Source organism: Mangifera indica, chromosome 10 (assembly GCF_011075055.1).
Source record: "Mangifera indica cultivar Alphonso chromosome 10, CATAS_Mindica_2.1, whole genome shotgun sequence".
NCBI classification, from domain to species: domain Eukaryota; kingdom Viridiplantae; phylum Streptophyta; class Magnoliopsida; order Sapindales; family Anacardiaceae; genus Mangifera; species Mangifera indica.
In genome coordinates, this window is record NC_058146.1 from 16,008,457 (window position 1) to 16,028,220 (window position 19,764).

Consider the following 19,764-nt stretch of genomic DNA (forward strand, 5'->3'; position numbering starts at 1 on the left):
GTTTTATTACTATAAGTGAAAGATTATTTTGAAGATAGATTACTTTAAGAATTATTGGGTATAAATTATTACTATGTTTGATAAAATTTGATAAAACTGAACAAATATAAATAATTATTGTGTTTAGTTAGAAGTAATAAAAGAATACTAGTATATTATTTCACTTAAATACGCTTCGATATAATTATTTAAAAATATTTTTTTATGTTATTTATTATATTAATTGAAAATAAGATTATTTTTGTCTTAAAAAATTTAATAAATAAAAATATAATTATAATAAAATAAAGATTATCTTGATAATCTTTTAATACTTAAGGTGAAGGTGACTTATCACATAACCATTAATAATATAATATTATCAGAATATTTTATTACTTATAAACTAAATAAAATAATATAAAATAAATTATTCTCCTATCCAAACCCCCTTTTATAGTTACAACCACTCTCATAATTTCTTCAAATGTCACTTTCATTTCTTGTCAAGATAACATAATCACTTCTTGTCAAATTAGGAGTGCATGTTCCTTCATTATTCATAGTAATAAAAATTTATCGTTCAATTATATAATGAGACTTACAACTTTGGCTCTCGACTTATTAATAAATGGTCATGTGTGCCACTTGTCCTATCAATTAACGATTTTACAGAGACATCGGAACTACACTTTCATTAACATTCATATTATTATCTTGTCAAATTGTAATCATAAATACTAATAACATAATAGTTAATGTAAATTTTTGAGTAACAAATCAAACCACATTTAAAACGATATTTTGTTTACTATAGTTTCAATATTGTTCTAAAATTTCTTCGTCAAATCATGTTCAAGATTCAATGCATTTCTAGTTCATGTAATTTTCGGTATTAACAATTTAAGAGTGATATTACATGCAAACTATAGAACTTAGATGAGATTTTTGAGGGGATAATAAAGCATGGGACTATAGAATTATCACATTTTTGCATTTAAATGAACTAAACTTTATTATTGTTTTCTATTTAAACTTTCAAATTAATTTATCGAATAAATTAAACTTTAAGATTTTCTTATGTTGGGAATAATTAAATATATCAGGATTAAATTCTATGAATTCTGTAAATAAAGATTTGTGTATCCGAAATAATTTTCGATAAAACTTCTTCGAATACGGTGTAAAATATCGACGTTAGTCTATTTCTACAATTTAATTTGCACTATGTATTGCCTTTTTCAATTAGGGAGACATGATCTGTGCCAATATTTTTGTGTTGGATAGAGAAATCTTCTCTTTAAAAAAAATGGTGTATTTTATTTTGAAGAGACAGTTAGAACTTTATATAAGAGTCTAACTGTCAATTATTAACCACCAATAACTATCTTTTGACAGTTAAGAAAACTGGGTTAAGTCAACCCCTTATGGGTGGACCCGTATCAATATCTTATAAAAAAGTTTAATTTTTTTAATATTTTCTATCAAATATATTGAACAAATACAATTAAAATTATTTGTTTTGTAGAGAGAATGATTAACTTTTTAACTTCAAAAAACAAATTGTAAAAATGTAGCCTCATTAATAGAAAATTGAAAAGTTTGATTTTTTTAATTTAAAAAATAAAATTTGCTTATTTTAATTAAAAAATGATAATTCGATACCTCTAAATATTGTTATCTCATTTATCGAGCATTTATAAAGTCTACTACAAAATGCCGGGACAAAATTTGGAAACATTAAACATGAGGGTAAAATTTTGCAACTTTTTGGACCTCATGGTGTACATAAAATTTGTAGAAGTATTGGGGTATTTAGAGAAATTTTTTTCGTCCCTTAACTCTCTCGAAATATTAAGGTACCCAAAAATAATAGAATCTTTCCAAGGGACCCCAGAAACGAAAACGCAAAATGCAAACAAAATTCAAAACTTTGATTTAAAGTTTAAGTTAAATCTGAACCAACAAAAATCAATTCAGATCTGAAGACGAAGACGAGGAAGAAGAAGAAGATTAAGAAGACGATTTATCACTGCAGATCTGAAGCAGAGCTGAGCTCTTGTCTTCCTCACATTTGAAATTTAATGAATGTGTGAGTAATTTCATAATTATCATCACTGTACAATCATGCGAGTGTTATCAGCTTCTGCCGCCTCCGCAGGCGGCCGGATGGCCACACCTGGCGGGGGAGGGTACCGAGACGCGGAGTCGCTCTTCCGCACCAAGCCGATATCGGAAATCCGAAATGTCGAACTCACCACCAAGAAACAGATCGAGGAGAAGCAGGAGGAGTTGCGCCAGTTGGTGGGAACTCGTTACCGAGACCTGATTGACTCGGCCGATTCGATTGTGCTGATGAAATCGTCTTGTGAGTCCATTTCTTCTAACATTTCTTCAATTCATTCGCACATTCTCTCTTTGTCCGCCGAAACACCCAAATTGGTCAGCCCTAGCCCTAATAGACTTAAAATTTATGGCATTGCATGTCGTGTTAAGTACTTAGTTGATACGCCGGAGAATATCTGGGGTTGTTTGGATGAATTTATGTTTTTGGAGGCCGCAGCGAGGTATGTGCGTGCCAAGCACGTGCAGTACATTTTGATTGATGTTAATAAAGATATGGATCAGTTGAACTTTCCTTTGTTGCAGCATCAGTGTCAAATTGTGGATAGTTTTAAGGTGCAGATTTCCCAGAGGAGTCGAGAGCGTTTGTTAGATAAAGGGCTTGGAGTTAATGCTTATGCTGATGCTTTGGCTGCAGTTGCGGTGATTGATGAACTGGAGCCCAAGCAGGTTCTGGGTTTGTTCTTGGAAACTAGGAAAGCTTGGATTTTTCAAACATTGGGGAGTAATTTTGCTTCTTCTGATGTTGTTTCTGTGTTTTGTGATGTTCTGACTGTTATCCAAATCACTGTAGCTCAGGTAGGGGAGTTGTTTTTGCAAGTACTAAACGATATGCCTTTGTTTTATAAAGTTATTTTGGGTTCTCCACCCGCTTCTCAATTATTTGGTGGGATTCCGAATCCTGATGAGGAGGTTAGGTTGTGGAAGTCATCTAGGGATAAATTAGAGGCTATAATGGTGACACTTGAAAAAGATTATATTGCCAAGACATGTTTTAGTTGGTTGAGGGATTGTGGTGGGGAGATTGTTAGTAAGATTAATGGCAAGTTTTTGATTGATTCAATCAGTTCTGGCAAAGAACTTGGATCAGCTGAGAAGATGATACGTGAGACCATGGACAGTAAGCAGGTGTTGGAGGGTAGTTTGGAGTGGCTTAAGAATGTGTTTGGATCAGAGATTGAATTACCTTGGAGTAGGATACGTGAGCTCATTTTGGAAGATGATTCTGATCTCTGGGATGAGATTTTCGAAGATGCTTTTGTTCGGAGGATGAAAAGGATTATTGATTCAGGATTTGAGAACTTGTCCAGAGTTGTGAATGTGGCAGAGTCCATTCGAGCAATAGGAGGGGATACTGCTGGTGGAGTGATTGATTTCCAAACATACTTGAACAGACATTCTACTGGTGGTGGGGTTTGGTTTATTGAACCTAATATTGCTGCTAAGAAGGCTGGTCTAGCATTTGGTCATAAAGCATCACAAGAAGAGAATGATTTTCAGACTTGTCTAAATGCATATTTTGGTCCTGAAGTTAGTAGGATCAGAGATGCAGTTGACAATTGCTGCCAGAGTGTACTTGAGGACCTGTTGAGTTTCTTAGAGTCTCCAAAGGCATCTCTAAGGTTGAAAGATCTTGCACCATATCTACAAAATAAATGTTATGAAAGCATGTCAATTATCTTGACAGAACTCAAGAGGGAGCTTGATGATTTATATGCTGCCATGGAAAAAAGCACACAGGATGGTCAGTCTTTGGCTTCACCTATCATTGTTGAAAAATCACTATTTATTGGGCGACTTTTGTTTGCTTTCCACAACCACTCAAAGCACATTCCAGTTATACTTGGTTCTCCAAGGTTCTGGGGAAAAGAAACTATGGCTGCTGTTTTTGATAAATTGTCACCTCTGTTGAGGCAATCTGGAGTTGGTACTGATGGTCCTGATACCCCTGGAAGGCAAACACCCACTAGCTCCAGAAAACAAAGTTCAGCTGCTACTGCTGCGTTGCTTGGAGCAAATGAAAGTGCAAGCCCAAAACTTGAAGAACTTTCTAAACTCACGAGAGATCTCTGCATTATAGCTCACAGCTTGTGGATATCATGGTTATCTGATGGGCTTTCTGTCATTCTCTCACGGGATCTTGGACAAGATGATGGATTGTCAGCAACAACTCCCTTGAGGGTAAGTAGTATTTGCTTAAGAAGTATTTTTTATTGTTTTCTTCTATCTCATTAGACATACCTATACATCTGGAGCTGCAGTGGTTGCCACTGTGAGCCTGGTCTTTCTCCTGAGTTAGGGCCAGTACAACTGCATTTTGGGAGGTAAGAGCTGTTATTTCAATTGAGTGCATTTGCAGAACCTTGTTGTGCCACTTCCTTCATGACTTGGAGCAGTTTGCCAGGATTTTTTTTTTTCCATCCAAAGTGCATGTAAATAAATGTGCGAACTTAAATTTTGTTTGGCTTGAGTTTTGGTCTTGCACTTTCATTATAAGTACACATAAAAGTTTCTGTGAATTATATGGAGGTGAAGTTTGATACCATTTTTTAAATAAAAAAATGTTTGCATTCTACTGTTTTGGCAAATATCGGTTTTCTACTCAGATGGCTTGTAATCTATATCAAAATCAGCTGAAATTATATTTTCTTTATTATGTTACACAAGTTCTTCTGTTCATTATTCTCATCTTCGGTATTGTGCAGGGTTGGGAAGAGACAGTGGTCAAACAAGAGCAGTCTGAGGAGAACCAATCAGAGCTGAAAATTTCACTCCCATCCATGCCTTCCCTTTATATCATCACATTTTTGTGCCAAGCATGTGAAGAGATTCATAGAATTGGAGGGCATGTACTTGACAAGTCAATTCTGCAAAAATTCGCATCAAAATTATTGGAAAAGGTATGCGGCTTGCATTGATGTCAGAGATAGTCTTTCCTCCAAAATTCTTGCTATAGTTTAATATATATTCTAATGCATTGTTACCATCTTGTTTTTTATTTATTAATCTTATCAATAATTCTTTTGGATTTTCAAACAAGAAAATTTGAATATATAGATTTTTTTCGATAGGAAATTCTAGAAAATTTATAGATTCTCAAGTTCACTTGTGGGATTAGATTGGAGGGTTAGGTTGGTTTCTTAAACATTCGAACCAAGTTTTAAAATTTATGAAATTTGTCCAAGCCTAAGGGTTTGTAGAAGACAAAAATAACCAGTTTTTATTTTTAAAAAAAAATTACTTGAACTATTTCTCCTGCTTCAACTGCTTTTTGTAATTATGTCTAGGATATTTCAGTTTCTATGTTTAGATATGTATCAATACTTATTACAATATATGTATCAGTCTTTATTATGAATCTGTTTTTTGGTTTGAATTGTTTATACTTCTGTTCCTTGGTGTGGTAGGTTTTTGTTCTTGTTAGTCCCTTATCATAAACAAACTAGGATCATTGGGAAATCTTAGAGTTAATTCTTCTAAGGTTTTTTTTTTTTTTTTTTGCTTTCTAAGTACCACAAGGATCTATATAGCTGCTTTTTTGGTCATTTGGCTTGAAAGATAATAGGATTTTTTAAGATGTAAAAGCAGGAAATTCTAGTTTCTGTTCAATTTTTTGGGGTTTTTTATACTTCACAGCTCTACTTCATTCAACAATAATTTTTCAGTATTTTCTCTGTATAGTTTTTTCCCATTCTCCAGAGGTGATCTAACTCTTTTGTGGATCCTGATCCACTAGTTTATTTCTCTTTTTCTTAACACATTGCATCTTTGGAAAATCAATACTCCTTGTTTAGAAAGCACTATATTGTTTCAATTTGTAAAGTGCTGGCTTCTCCAAAAAGTAATTGTGTATCTTGCTGAGTTAGCGAAGTGTTTATTATCTTTAATTTTAGACATAGATATCCAGTAAGCTGTTTACATTGTTTAGTTTTCTTGTTGATTTTCTTTCCATAATTTGTTTCCTGCCATGGCTCAGTAATGTATCTCTGGTTTTACTGCCATATTGCACCAGGGTCTTTCTAATCTTCTTGCTTATATAATGTTCATGCAGGTCATAAACGTTTATATGGACTTCCTTTCTCCTATAGAGGCACATGGATCACAAGTGTCAGAAAAAGGAATTTTGCAAGTTTTGTTAGACTTAAGATTTGCCGCTGACATTCTTTCTGGGAGTGATTCCAATGTAAGCGAGGAGTTATCCAAAAATCCGAAATCAAAGTTTTCTTTCAGGCGGAAGCAGGATCAAAGCCAAAGAAAATCTGCCATTGGAGAGCGTGTTAATGGTTTAATCAATCGTTTTGCACAAAGATTGGATCCCATTGACTGGCTTACGTAAGAATTTCTTTCCATATGTATGATAACTGTATTGATTTCCACACATTTGTTTGCCTTTCTTTGACCTAAAGTCTTTTGGGGGAATGGTGAAGATCAATTTACTTCTGAATGATTGAATCTGACTAAGAAATTATGTGGTAGTTTTAAGTTTTTGAGTTGAGTGTTTATCACATTGGTTTCTTACTTTATATCATTCAAGGTATGAGCCATATCTGAGGGAGAATGAGAGGCAAGCATACCTGCGACATGCTGTCCTCTTTGGTTTCTTTGTGCAACTAAATCGGATGTATACAGACACTGTGCAGAAACTGCCTACTAATTCTGAGTCAAATATTATGAGATGCTCTACAGTTCCTCGCTTCAAATATCTTCCTATAAGGTTAGTGTCTTCATTTTCTTTTATTTGATTCCTCCCATTTAGTTGCTGTGATTTAAGTTATGTGCACCTGCACAGGAGCACAAATTCAACCCACCTGGCATCCAATTCTGTTTTTCCCCAAGAAAATAAATTTTCTGCCTTCATTATCTGTTCTTTAATATGGGTCTTTGTTTTGTTTTGATGTGCAGTGCTCCAGCCCTCTCTTCAAGAGCTACTACTAAAACATCCATTCCAGCTGTTTCGGATGATATCACTTCAAGAGGCTTCCTTAAAGCATATACCAACGGAGAGCTCTCTCAGAACCTTGATTTAAATGACAACTCAAGTTTTGGGGTAGCAGCACCATTCTTAAAGTCTTTCATGCAGGCCAGTCTTTCTACCTATTTTATTTGTAAAACTGGAATGTTATAATAGCATGATTTGGAAACAGATATTCCCTTGATAAGTAAAAAGTGAAAACCATATCAGGGAAATCAGACAAGGCAAACAATATGTAAACCTGGTGAATCCAGAGAAAAAGTTTGACTTATGTTGGTGTGATGTTTACCTTTGTGATCATGCACAAAGAAAATGTTATTGTTATTGTCACTGAAACTTTTCTAATATCCGTTTCCTTTGTTATGACCAGGTAGGCAGCCGATTTGGAGAGAGCACTTTGAAACTAGGATCCATTTTAACAGATGGTCAAGTTGGCATATTCAAGGATAGATCATCATCTGCCATGTCGACATTTGGTGACATTCTTCCTGCACAAGCTGCCGGACTTCTTTCTTCTTTCACTGCAACCAGAACAGATTCTTGACTGCCTGTTTAGTCCTTCAGTCTCATTCTTTTCTCATACATACTTTGGTGGAGAGGAACACTGAACTTCCAAAACACACGGATGCTATGCGAAAACAGTATATCAACTCTATCCATTTCAAGAAAAAGGGTATGTACACATTATATATGAGTTAAAATTCATTTCTGTTTTCAGTCACAGTGGACCACTGGATCCAAGTTGTTGGAAAAATGTTCGTATCCAGAACCAAAAAGGAGGAAGAAACATGTGGAAGATTGTGAATCGAGGAAGTTGGAACCACGAAAAGGTAAAATTTGTGATCTGATTTCTCTATAGACCAATTTGGTTATTGTGAATATAGAGAGAATTTGAGAGGGGAGAGGATATAGGTTTTATCATGTAAAGAATTCAGGAGGCAGCACAGGAGGGTGTTTGGTGGAAGGGAAAATTCATCAGTCAAAACCAAATCCCTAATAGATTTTCTCTTAGGAATTTCACCCTTCCATTTTTTTATTTTTTTATTTTTGGTTGCTTAAAAGTTTTCAATATAAAAAGAACAGAAAAGAAAGACAGAGAGGGAGAGAGAGGATAAAATCCCTTGTGGTACTGTTATATCTTGAATATATGTTGTGTGAAATAACAGATTTAATAGTCTTTTCCCTTCTTTTTCCATGTTTAAAAAAGAAGGCTAAATGACCATTTCCCTCCCAAGGTTTAATAAAAAGACAATTTTTAAACCGTCAAGTTTGAAAAAGCCATTTTTCTATCTGTCTGTCGATAACAAAAAGTTAAATTTTTTACAAAATTGTTGAAAAGTAAAAAATCCTCAAGCTCCAAAATTTTATTATATAATTTTACCACTTATTTATATTAATTTTAATTAAAAATAATAAAAAATTACTAGTACAAATATAAATAGGGGTGTAGAATGTAACAAATTAGGGGTATAAATGTTATGATATAAATATCGAGGTTATAAGTATATTTTCATACTTTATAGAGTGACTATGATAATTTTTAAAACAAGATAAGTAAAACCTCCGTTTATTCCTAGTAAATTAAAAAAAAAAAAAAAAGGAAGATATTTTCACCTTTCTAAATCTATTCATAGTTTAGTTTAGTAAAAGCGTTTTTGTAATATTTTAAATTGTGGGTACAAAATATAGTTGATTATGTTTTTATTATAATATTTTGATAAAATAATATAAATACACTCTAATTGTTAAATTTTATAACTAACTTTGACAAAAGTGTGAGAAAATGAATTTTCAAATTTAAAGGGTGAGGATTATTATTTTATTGAACCTTGGGTGGGAAATTGTTATTTGGCCAAAGGAAATTGAAATTTGCACTTTTTTTCCTTTTTTCTGGCATTATTGATGAGAATAAGATCAGAAAATGTACCATGACAATGATTTCTTTGAAGGAAAAGAAATATTAATTATATGTGTTGATGTACTAGTCTATTTTGATCCTAAAGCATAATTTTGAACAAACTTAAAAGTTTATATATTATTTATAAGGGAAAAGGACTATTTCTCACCCAAATTTTAGTTTAATTTTAAAATTATACTCATGATAAATGAAAAACTCAAACATCAACCTATAGATTGACTATCAGCCAAATTTTCAGTTAAGGGTAAGGATCAAATTATCATTTTACTTATAAACTTTAAAATTTTGAAATGTATATCATCCTCTCCCTTAGGTTTTAAAAACTAATATTTTAACTCATTCTTAAAGTTTGAAAAGTTTAGATTTCATTTTTAAGGTTTGTTTCCTTCTCTGGACGTCATCATTCTGATCGATAATCAACGTTTTTTTACCCATTTTCCAAATCTGGTTACAAAAATGACGAAAGATAGTCGTGCAAACATGATGAAGAAGCATCGTCTTTCGTCATCATTGTTTGGAAGACTTGATAAAGGACAATGCTTCGTCGTCACATCGAATGATAAAGCATTGTCCTTCGTCAAGTCTTTTGAATCTGAATGATGTTTCGTTGTCAAAATTTGGACGATGAAGGGTCATCCTTCATCAGAGAAGACCTTCGCTTCTTCCTGATTGTTGGTTGGTTCCTTAAGCCACTGGAGATGAAATCTGGAAAGGGAGGAAAAATGAATTTTTTAAAGTTTAATCATGGAGGGTAATAATATAATTTTTTTAGGTTTTAGAGTTTATAGATAAAATGACAATTTTACCGCCGCTTCTAACTGAAAATTTAGATGACAGTTAGCTTATCATGAGTGTTTAGGTTTTTCATCTCCTGTAGATATGATTTTGAATTTGGACTAGAACTTGGGTGGAAAATTGTCCTTTTCTCTTATTTATAATTATGGGGATGACAACTATAATTGAAATGGTAATCATAATCATGATGGTAATGGTAATTGTAACCATAATTGTAATTGCATTGGTAATCATACAACGATACTATATGCACACGCTTTTGAATATATAATTGGGTATATAGATGATGTGTTATTATATGATTAAATATAATTTTATCATTAATTCAAAATCTTCCGATTACATAATGATATATTATTAATATATTCAATTATATATTTAAAAGTATATACACAAAAATTTAATATAATAAAAACAATATGCGCAATAATAATAATAACAATGAAAGTCATTTTGATGTAAGCAAAAGTTTATAGTGACCAATTAAAACTCAAATTATATTAATTGGTTTAACTGATTCGATTAAGACTAGTAGGTAGCAGCGATTTTGGGTGATGATTCAATGGTTTTAAGCATTGGATTGTTTAAAACAATGATTCAATCAAAAAAGTCACCTTAGGTTACATGTGAATTACCAAATTAATCATGGGAATAAATCATTGAAAGTAACAAGTTTGATGCATGGATGAGCTAAAATTGATGAGATTGTGTCAAAAGGAATTGTCAAAGAGGAGATTAGTGCAAGATAGAGTTGGAAATAATAAGATCAAAGTTGGGAGGAGCCATTAGAGAAGAGATCGGTGTGGGATAAAGTCGAAAATGATAAGATCGACACTTAGAGGAGTTGAAAATGATGAGATCGATGTCAGGAAAAGTTTTTAAAGAAAGATCGGCAACTAGGGTTTGTGGGTCTAAGGTTAGGCTTTTTCTGTAATTTTTCATTTTTGTAATATTCTTATAAACTATCACTTTGATCCATGCACAAAATTAAAACAACAAAAATCATCATTAAGTATTTATCAATTTGACCTCTAAGCAAAATAAATTAAATAAAATTATTCCTAAATAATTTATCAGTTCAACTGTTAATTGACTCAAATTGACTCCTCCACCATGCAAACACCCTAGTGCCAAGTTTTGGTATGAAAACTTTGGATGGGAGGGTATTGTTGTTGACATTTAAAACATAACTGCATGCAATAAATAAGGTTGAGAGACAAAAAGCACAAGAGTTATTATGAGGAAGGTAGAGAGTTAACACATAAGACTGAAATGTTGTTTTCATTCATTCAAAAATCCCCTCTTCATTTTCTAAAACTTTAAGGCCAAAAGACTATGTCCCAGACAAGGATTGATGTTTTCTCAAGTATCCTCCCTTTAATTTTAAAAATCTCAAATACTCATCCATAAATAGTTAAAATTAATTATAGTAAGAGTAAAATCATCATTTTATCTATAATATTAAAAATAATTAAAATATAATCTCTTTTTCCTCCCCTAAACTTTAAAAACTAAAAGTTTTTCCCTAACTGAAGTTTTAAAAAATGATAGTTTTCCCTTAGGATTTGGTTTCCAGATCTCCGATGCTAAATCCGACAACATTGTCGGCCGTCTATCCCTCCCGAAGCTTCCTCTCCCTTCGGAGGTCACTCTCCACCTATTTGAACCCCCGTTCAGCATCGATCTTCTTCTGAAAGTGAAGAGCTTCGTCTTTCCTGACGAAGCTCTTCGTCTCCCGTCGTCTTTTAAGCCTCATTTAAGGTCGATCAGGTGTCTAAATGGGTGGAAAGAGACTGTCAGAGGGAAATAAAGCTTCGGAAGAAATAGACGATCTACAACGACGTCGGATTTAGTGTTAGAAATCTAAAAACCAAACCCTATAAGAAAACTATTATTTTTTAAAACTTAGGTTTAGTTTTTAAAGTTTAAAGAAAAAAAATAAAATTTTAAGAGGTTAGAGTTTCATTTATTTTAATTACTCATATGTATATATTTAGGATTTTTAAAGTTAACCAATAATATTTAAAAAAACAGCAATCCTTAGGCGGAATATAGTTCTTTGGCCAAACTTTAAATCAAACTGGGAAAGTGTGTAAATTGCCAATCTCCAAGAAAAGAAACAGAATAGAAGAAAGGGAGGAATGGAATGGTCAATCCAAGTCAAATCAGAAGAAAGAATAAATGAAAAGGCAATTTATAGAGCTAGCCAGGATCAGTCAAAGTCATACTCATGCACATGCTTTTGTTTGGAAATGTGTACAATATTTAAATGAATATAAAGTGTGAGAGATGATTGAGAGGCAAAAGAAGGGGAATCATGGGAATTGTCATTGGACTTAAGTTTCATCAGTGTGATCATAGTTAATTCAATCTTCAGTGAAGAATATGATTTTAATAAAAAAAGAAAATAAATAAGTGGAGACACTCAAACAATACAGAGTATAGATTTGAAACATATCGGTGGCAGATATAAATTAAAATTTTAATTTATTTAGTATAATAATTATAAGATCAATAAATAATTATAGGTTTTCATCTATTTGATATGATCAGTTCAATTTTAAAAAATTGACCCGCTCAAATAAAAGTTTTTCATTAATAAAAAAAATTAGAAATGGGGTCAGACTGAAATTGAAAATATTTCATGTTTATTTTTTTTTTATAAAGATGAATCTTATTTGATCGGATTACTCTTTTGAAACTGAGTCAATCACATCGAATAGGTTGAACACTAGATATAATGATCAATTTCATATTTATTATATTAAATAAATCAAAAATTTTAATTTTAAAATATTAAAAAAGATATTAACCCATGTCACCTAATGCATAGAAACTCACTCCATTGTCATTCAAGCGGTTCCTTGGAGGCATAAAAAGCGCTCATGTTGTTGAATGTGCTGCATTGCATGGTGTTGGCACTGTCTAATTAAAGCCATTGAGGTATTGAGAAACAGAGCATTTACCAGTAGTTGTTGTGGAAATAGAAGTAGTAAGCTGGCCAAATTGATGGCAATGCATGGAGATCTGGACTGAAGAGAAGAGTGGGGCCTTTCCTCATTAGGAGTCAAATAATACATCTTTGTATCTCAAGTTTTAGTCTCATAATGGTGGGTCTATTAGAATTTAGAAGTGACAATTTGGTCCTTGTCTAATCTCTGTCCTTATCTCATCTTGATACAAAGATAATAGGGAGTATTTGTCTCCTTCCTATGAAAGAAATTTTTAATTTTTTTCCTCTCTATCCAAAAAAAAAAAAGAATAGTTATTATATGTAAGATAAATTTGATAAGAATTCAAGGTTAGGATTAAATTTTGTGAAATACAAAATAGGAAATAGAAATGTTTTAGTGAAAATTTGAAGAATGTCAGTGATTGGGGAAGAATAGAATAAAATAAATTATCGAGTTCTTCAAGAGACATGAGAACGGAATATTAATTAAAATAGATAAAAAAGATAGTCATTTAAATGTTTTTAAGCAAATTTTTTATGTAATTATTTTTTTTAAGTAAATTTATTATTTATTTCAATAAGAGTAATACTATGTGTATCTATTTTTGGTACACAATTCATGTATACAATGATGTGTCATCATGTAATTAGGTAATTTTAAAACATGTGTCATCATATGATAAATAAATATCTAATAACATGATAATACCTCATCTATGTATACAAATTGTGTACTAAAAATGAGTACACATAGTTTTATTGTTTCAATAATACCTTTTTCTTTTAGTATACAGTCCCTTCAATTGTGTATTTTATCAATACAGTCAATAGCAGTACACTTCAGTAGTACATTATCTTATTGAATATAAGATAGTTTGATAACTTATATCATAATAAATTGAAACGTTCATTGAAAACTTGTTGTGAAAACTTTTATAGAAAAAAATTTAAAACTTTGAATGCTGATTTCTGAAAGAGGTTTGACTTTATTTATTTACCAATTATATTAGGTGTGTAGACAGTGAATATCTGTTGTATTAGTCAAAGTAGAATAAATTCTGATGTCAGATCAGAACTGAAATTAGAAACACGATTTCTTTGGAACAGAGTGTTAGTACTAGTGTCAGTGCGAATGCAAAGTATAAGTGCAAGTACGAGTATGAAATACGAGTGTAGAGTATGAGTGCAAATGTGAAATGTAAGTGCGTGCATGCATGCATGCATGCGAAAATGCGTTCATTTATTTCATTTTATATAAAAAACATGAATGTGAGAATGCAAGCATTTCTTTCACGCGCATTCTCACATGTTTTTATATAAAATGAAAGAAATGCAAGCACACACACACTTACACTTCGCATTCATATTCGCACTCGCACTTACACTCAGTTTTCAAGAAATCACCTTTTTTGTTTTTGTTTCAATCTGATATCAAAACTTATTGTATTGTGACCAGTACAACAGATATTCATTATCTACACAACTAATATAATCGATAATTAAACAAATAAACAAAATCAAACCTCTCTCAGAAATCAACATTCAAAATTTTAAACTTTTATCTGTGGAAGTTTTCACAACAAGTTTTCAATGAATGTTTTCGATTTATGATGATATAAGTTATCAAACTATCTTATATTCAATATGATGATATACTATTGGAGTATACCGCTATCATCTATGTTGAGAAAAAATACAACTGAAGGGAAGAGACACTAAAGGAAAAGAGATATTATTGGAATAAACAATAAATTTATTTAGAAAAGTAACTTTATTAAAAGTTTGTCTAAAAATATTTAGACATAAATTGTTTTGCCTATTTTAATTAATATAATGAGAGAAGTAATAATAATTCCATATTTCTCCATTAAATGCAAAGAGCTTTAAATTTTAAAGTTGAATTTGAATTGGTAATGGAGCCAAACACCCTTTTAATATAATTTCAATTAAATTAGAGTTAGGATTAACTATAATTTTGAGTTATCACATCTGGTAAATGACTTACCTTTTCTATATCCAATTGTGGGAATTTATATTCTTCTTTATAGCAAGTAGAGTTAGATTCAGTTTACGCTGGAATATGGATTATCTTGAGTTTGATTTGAATTTATAATAGTTAACTTGAGTTTGATCTCATTCAACTTGATCAAAACTGTCATCAAAGAGTTAATGAGATAAATAATATCATTAATAATATCGCCGATGAATCATATCGTTAGAGGGAATTCAGGTTGACCACTGATGACCTTGTACCTATTTCATAAATTATACTTTAGAAATAGATACAAACTAGAGAGTATGTGACGAATGAGTATGGTTAGATTCGAGCCGAATCAAGCTCAAACTCAACTCGATTTACATATAGCTGAGCTTGAGTTCGAACTCAAACTCGTAAAAGTCAAACTCGAACTCAGTTTAAATTCAGCTCGACTTGTTTTTCGTTATTAAAACAATATCGTTTTAATATATATTGATCAAAATGACGTTGTTTTGTATCAAAAATTTCAATTGAAAAATTTGATGAGTAGCTCGAGTTCGAACACTTCTTTTGAATTCATTTGAACTGAACTCAAATTCAAGCTTGAATAGATTCGATTCGAGTCTAACCTGAGTATATATCTATACGAAAATCTTATTTTTAAAATCAAAGTTATTATCACCATCTCTTATAACCCATATGCATGGAATTCGAAATGACACGAATAAGAGTTTTGACCCTCTAACAACAAGAATCAATAATTCTTAAACATTGATTAATTATGGTTTCTAATGTAACTCTATTTGTGTATTCTCTCTTTATAAATAAATAAACAAGAACATAAATTGACGCATCCATTGGAGGAAAGACCAGGGCATTAATGATGGTGAGTAATCGTTACAGGAGACACAGAGAGAGAAAGAAGAAGACTGAGTTTGCATTTAAAGGCAAAGCCATCATTGCAACAGGACGTCATCCTTCAATTTTTGTGCATTTTTTCTGCCTTGGAGTCTTAAATGCAGTGGCCTCTCTATTGACATTTCCTCTGCTACGGCCCTGAGAAAGAGAGGGAAAGTCTTTTCAATATTTCTCTTTCTCTTTTGCCTCCCTCTCTTAATTAAATTCTCACCACCCACCTCTTTCCTGCTGTCCTTTTTGTCTTATTCAGTTGTCTTCTCCATTCTGTGCATCCATAATCAATCAATTCAATATCATATTCCCTTTTGTTTTTCTCCTCCTTCATTTCCTTTCCACCGATTATGGCGCATTTGAAACAATTCTTTCTCCTATTCATGTATTGTCATTATATGGAAGGTCTCCTCCCATTCTAATTGCGACCAACCCCCTATTGCCTAATTATATGATATTGGGATTAGAGTAGTTTTAATACAAATCGAATCGAATCAAACTTAAAATCAATTTTAATAAATAATATTTAGTTTGAGGTTAAACGTAAACTTATCTAAATTGGTATACAATCTCACTAAAAGATTTTTAATAAAATGAATAATATTTTTAAAAATGAATTGTATCATTGGAGGGGTAAATAGTGACAAACGAGTTGAATTTGGTTCTAGTTGGAGTTTTAGCTTTAGTTTAACTTGTTTAAGTCAAATAATAGATTTAGGTCAAGCCTTAGACTAGCGCAAGATAGATCAAATCGATAGAACCCAGCTTGAGCTCATTCGAGCTTGTGGACAATATCATGAGAAGGTTGTCAACATGATGAACAATATTGTTGGTTAGTGAACAGTGTCATTAGAGAGAAACGATTCAAACTTAATAATTGAAGCTCTAACTCAAATTTAGTTTATTTGAATCAGACAGACTAAACTTGAATCTAGTTCTGATTGGAATAATGTTATTTCATTATTTAATACAACTTTTTAAATATTACTTACATTAATATATATTACTTTATGATTAAGTGATTTAGATCAAAATGTTGGATGTTGTTATATATGAATTTCGTTAATCTTTAATCATAATTGAATGATTCAGGTTGATTGCGGATAATGTTCTCATGTGTGCTAATCGAAACCTTTAAATGATATTTAGCAGCTAATTTAAGTCATTTAATCATGGTGTTCTTGTTGATCAAACTTTTTTTTTTTTAAACTATAATTTAAAGATTCTGATATCGAATGATTTTGATATGTTCTTTAGGTAGGGGGTGATTCGATTCAAATCAAGCCCTTGGATCGAACGTGCCCCTATATCTAGGGTAATGTTTCCTTAACCATTTCACAATACTTCTAATGAGTTGAACTATTCAATTAGCATTTTGTCAACCTTAAACCATGATTGATTAATAGTTCATTTGTTGAATAATGTTATCATACGTTACCTCTTATCTAAATTGTTCATTTAAATATACGTCATGACACGAAAAAATTATCCATAGAATGAATGTATATACTATAGTCAAATGCGGTCAATGAAAAATCAGAATTGTCATAAGAGAATAGTTGAATGAATAACTAGTTTAATACGAGCCGAACCAAGGTGAGCCTAAGATTGGTTTGAGTTTGGCTCAAGTAGATAATATTTAATTTGAGATTGAGATTGAACTTTTTGAACTAGTGCACAATGTTACTAAAGTTGCCAACAAAATGAATAATAGTTATGGGAATCAATTGTCACCGGAAGGGTGAATAGTATCTTTTTAAAGACAAAAGAGCTTAACTCAGTCTTGGTTAAAGCTCTAGCTCTACTTTACCTCGTTCAAGCTAAACAATATATTTAAATCAAGCCTATAGAGAGTTGGCTTAAGCTCAGTTGATTCAATAGTATCAAGTTCGAGCATCTAAACTGGTGTATGATGTCACTGAAAGGTTGTCAACATGATGAACAATATTGTTGATTGGTGAACATTGTCATCAAAGAGAAGCGATCCAAACTTGATAATTGGAGCTCCAACTCAAGTTTAGCTTGTTCAAATCAAACTAACTCAATTCGAATCCATCCTTAATTGGAATATTGTTATTTCGTTATCTAATATAACTTTGTAAATATGATTTACATCAATATTTACTACTTTATGATCGAGTGATTTAGATCAAAATGTTGGATGTTGTTATATATGAATTTTGTTAACCTTTAGTCTTTAGATGATGATTGAATGATTCAAGTTGATTATGGATAATGTTATCTTTTATGCTAATTGAAACCTTTTAAGTGGTATTTAGTAGTTAATTTAAGTCACTTAATCACGGTGTTCTTGTTGATCAAACTTTCTATTTTTAACTATAATTTAAATTTTTTGATATCTAATAATTTTAATGTGTTCTCTTGATAGGGGTGGATTAGATTTGAGTCAAGTTCGCACAAAAGTCAACTCATGTTTGACTCAAATCCTTAATGAGCAGTTTGAGATTGAGCTTAACTTATTCAAACTGTTAAATAGAAGTAGAAGAATCACCAAAAATAAAAGAAGACTCATTTAAATCCATAAGAATCTTCGGAGAATAAGAAAAATAATCACCATAGAAGAAGAAAGAAGAATCACTAGAATAAAAGAAGAAGAATTATTGGTGAGAAGATTCAAGCCAAACAACGATCTGAACTTCTACAACTTAGATCTAATCTGCCCCAATATTTAGTGTAATGTTTCCTTAACCATTTCACAATACTTCTTATGAGCTGAACTATCGAATTAGGGTTTATCAACCTTAAACCATGATTGATTAATAGTTCATACACTGAATAATGTTATCATATGTTACCTCTTATCTAAATCATTCACTTAAATATTGTCATGACACGAAAAAATTATCCGTAGAATGAACGTATATACTACACGTATGTTCAATCATTATACAGTCTTTATACAACATATATATGCATCAATATGCTTCAATAAACCCTAGCTTAGACAAACAACCCTAATTAACATATACATGCATCTTCGAAAATTCAAATCAAAAGCACTCAATGAAATAATCAGTTTAGTCATCTCGTATTTTTTATTAGGTTTAAACCGAATAATCTTTTAACTAGTTTGATTTTGGTTTAATGTTTTTTCCGATCGAATAGGGTAAAATTGTCAAACCAAATTTGAACACCCTGCCAGTTAAGATATTAATTCCTAAAATGAAATTTTGCTTTTAATATATAATAAGCTAGTTAAATACAAAAAGGTAGTGCAGTGCTTGAAATTGCAAACAATCTGGACAACTGTTTAAAGAGAAAAGTTCAAAGGAATGGAAACAAAACTAGAGCCCCTTGTCTGCCATGGCACATTTTAAGAGGCAAATAGTATTATAATAATAATAATAATAAAAAATAAAAAAGAAATATAAATTAAATTGAATTTAAATACTTTTTTATTCCTATTTAATTTAAGTAAAAAATAAAATAATTTTAGTTAAGTTTAAATTTAACTAGCCAAAATTAAGAACTATTTGAATTCGATAAGTCAAAATTAAGGGTTAATTGAGTTTGACTCAATTTATAAATTTAAAATTCGATTCAAGTTTATAATTCAAATTTATGGTTTATTAACAAAACGATATTATTTTGAAAATTACTTAACATGACATGAATCGAATTGTAAGTTAAACTCAAACCAAATCAAATTATCTGTCCTTATCGTAAGCAAATCGAGCTAAACTTTTTCTAACTTGAGCTCAATTCACTTTAAAAAAGACCCAATCCTCTCAATTTGAATTTGACTCGAATTGATTTAAATAAATTCAAATTAAGTTAAATCAAATCGAATTAGCTTTTGAAACTGAGTCAACTCTGTTCACATCCAACTCTAAACATGACTTAAATCGGGTCATGATTTAAACTCAAACTAAATCGAATTATCTATTAAACTCATATATTGAATTAAGTTAAACTTTTTTTTAATTTAAACTCGATTTTATTTTAAAATAAGTTAATTTTTTTATTTAAATTTAATCAAATAAATTCAAATCAACCTAATTTTTGAAATTAAACCACCCCTATTTGGTCCAACCCACAGCGGAGAATTTCGAATGAGAGCCTATTTTATTAAGAAATGAGATCGAGACTTAGATTGAGAAAGAGAGAGAGGTGAG

At 31.3% G+C, this 19,764-nt stretch overlaps 1 protein-coding gene across 1 annotated transcript; it reads left to right on the plus strand.

The window, feature by feature from the left end:
• The first annotated feature begins 1,915 nt into the window (after positions 1 to 1,915).
• Positions 1,916 to 8,257, plus strand: LOC123227915 (conserved oligomeric Golgi complex subunit 1-like). Its single transcript, XM_044653048.1, has 6 exons — positions 1,916 to 4,284; positions 4,809 to 5,003; positions 6,155 to 6,435; positions 6,638 to 6,817; positions 7,006 to 7,183; positions 7,446 to 8,257. Exons 1-6 carry the CDS (start codon positions 2,107 to 2,109, stop codon positions 7,617 to 7,619), a joined length of 3,186 nt encoding a protein of 1,061 aa, XP_044508983.1. The 5' UTR covers positions 1,916 to 2,106; the 3' UTR covers positions 7,620 to 8,257.
• The last annotated feature ends 11,507 nt before the right edge of the window (positions 8,258 to 19,764 follow it).

Excerpts from the sequence above, each read along its gene's own strand:
- LOC123227915 (XM_044653048.1), top strand. The coding sequence starts at position 2,107 with ATGCGAGTGTTATCAGCTTCTGCCGCCTCCGCAGGCGGCCGGATGGCC. Across the intron at positions 4,285-4,808 it reads CAGCAACAACTCCCTTGAGG|GGTTGGGAAGAGACAGTGGT; the intron begins GTAAGTAGTATT and ends GGTATTGTGCAG. Across the intron at positions 7,184-7,445 it reads TCTTAAAGTCTTTCATGCAG|GTAGGCAGCCGATTTGGAGA; the intron begins GCCAGTCTTTCT and ends TGTTATGACCAG.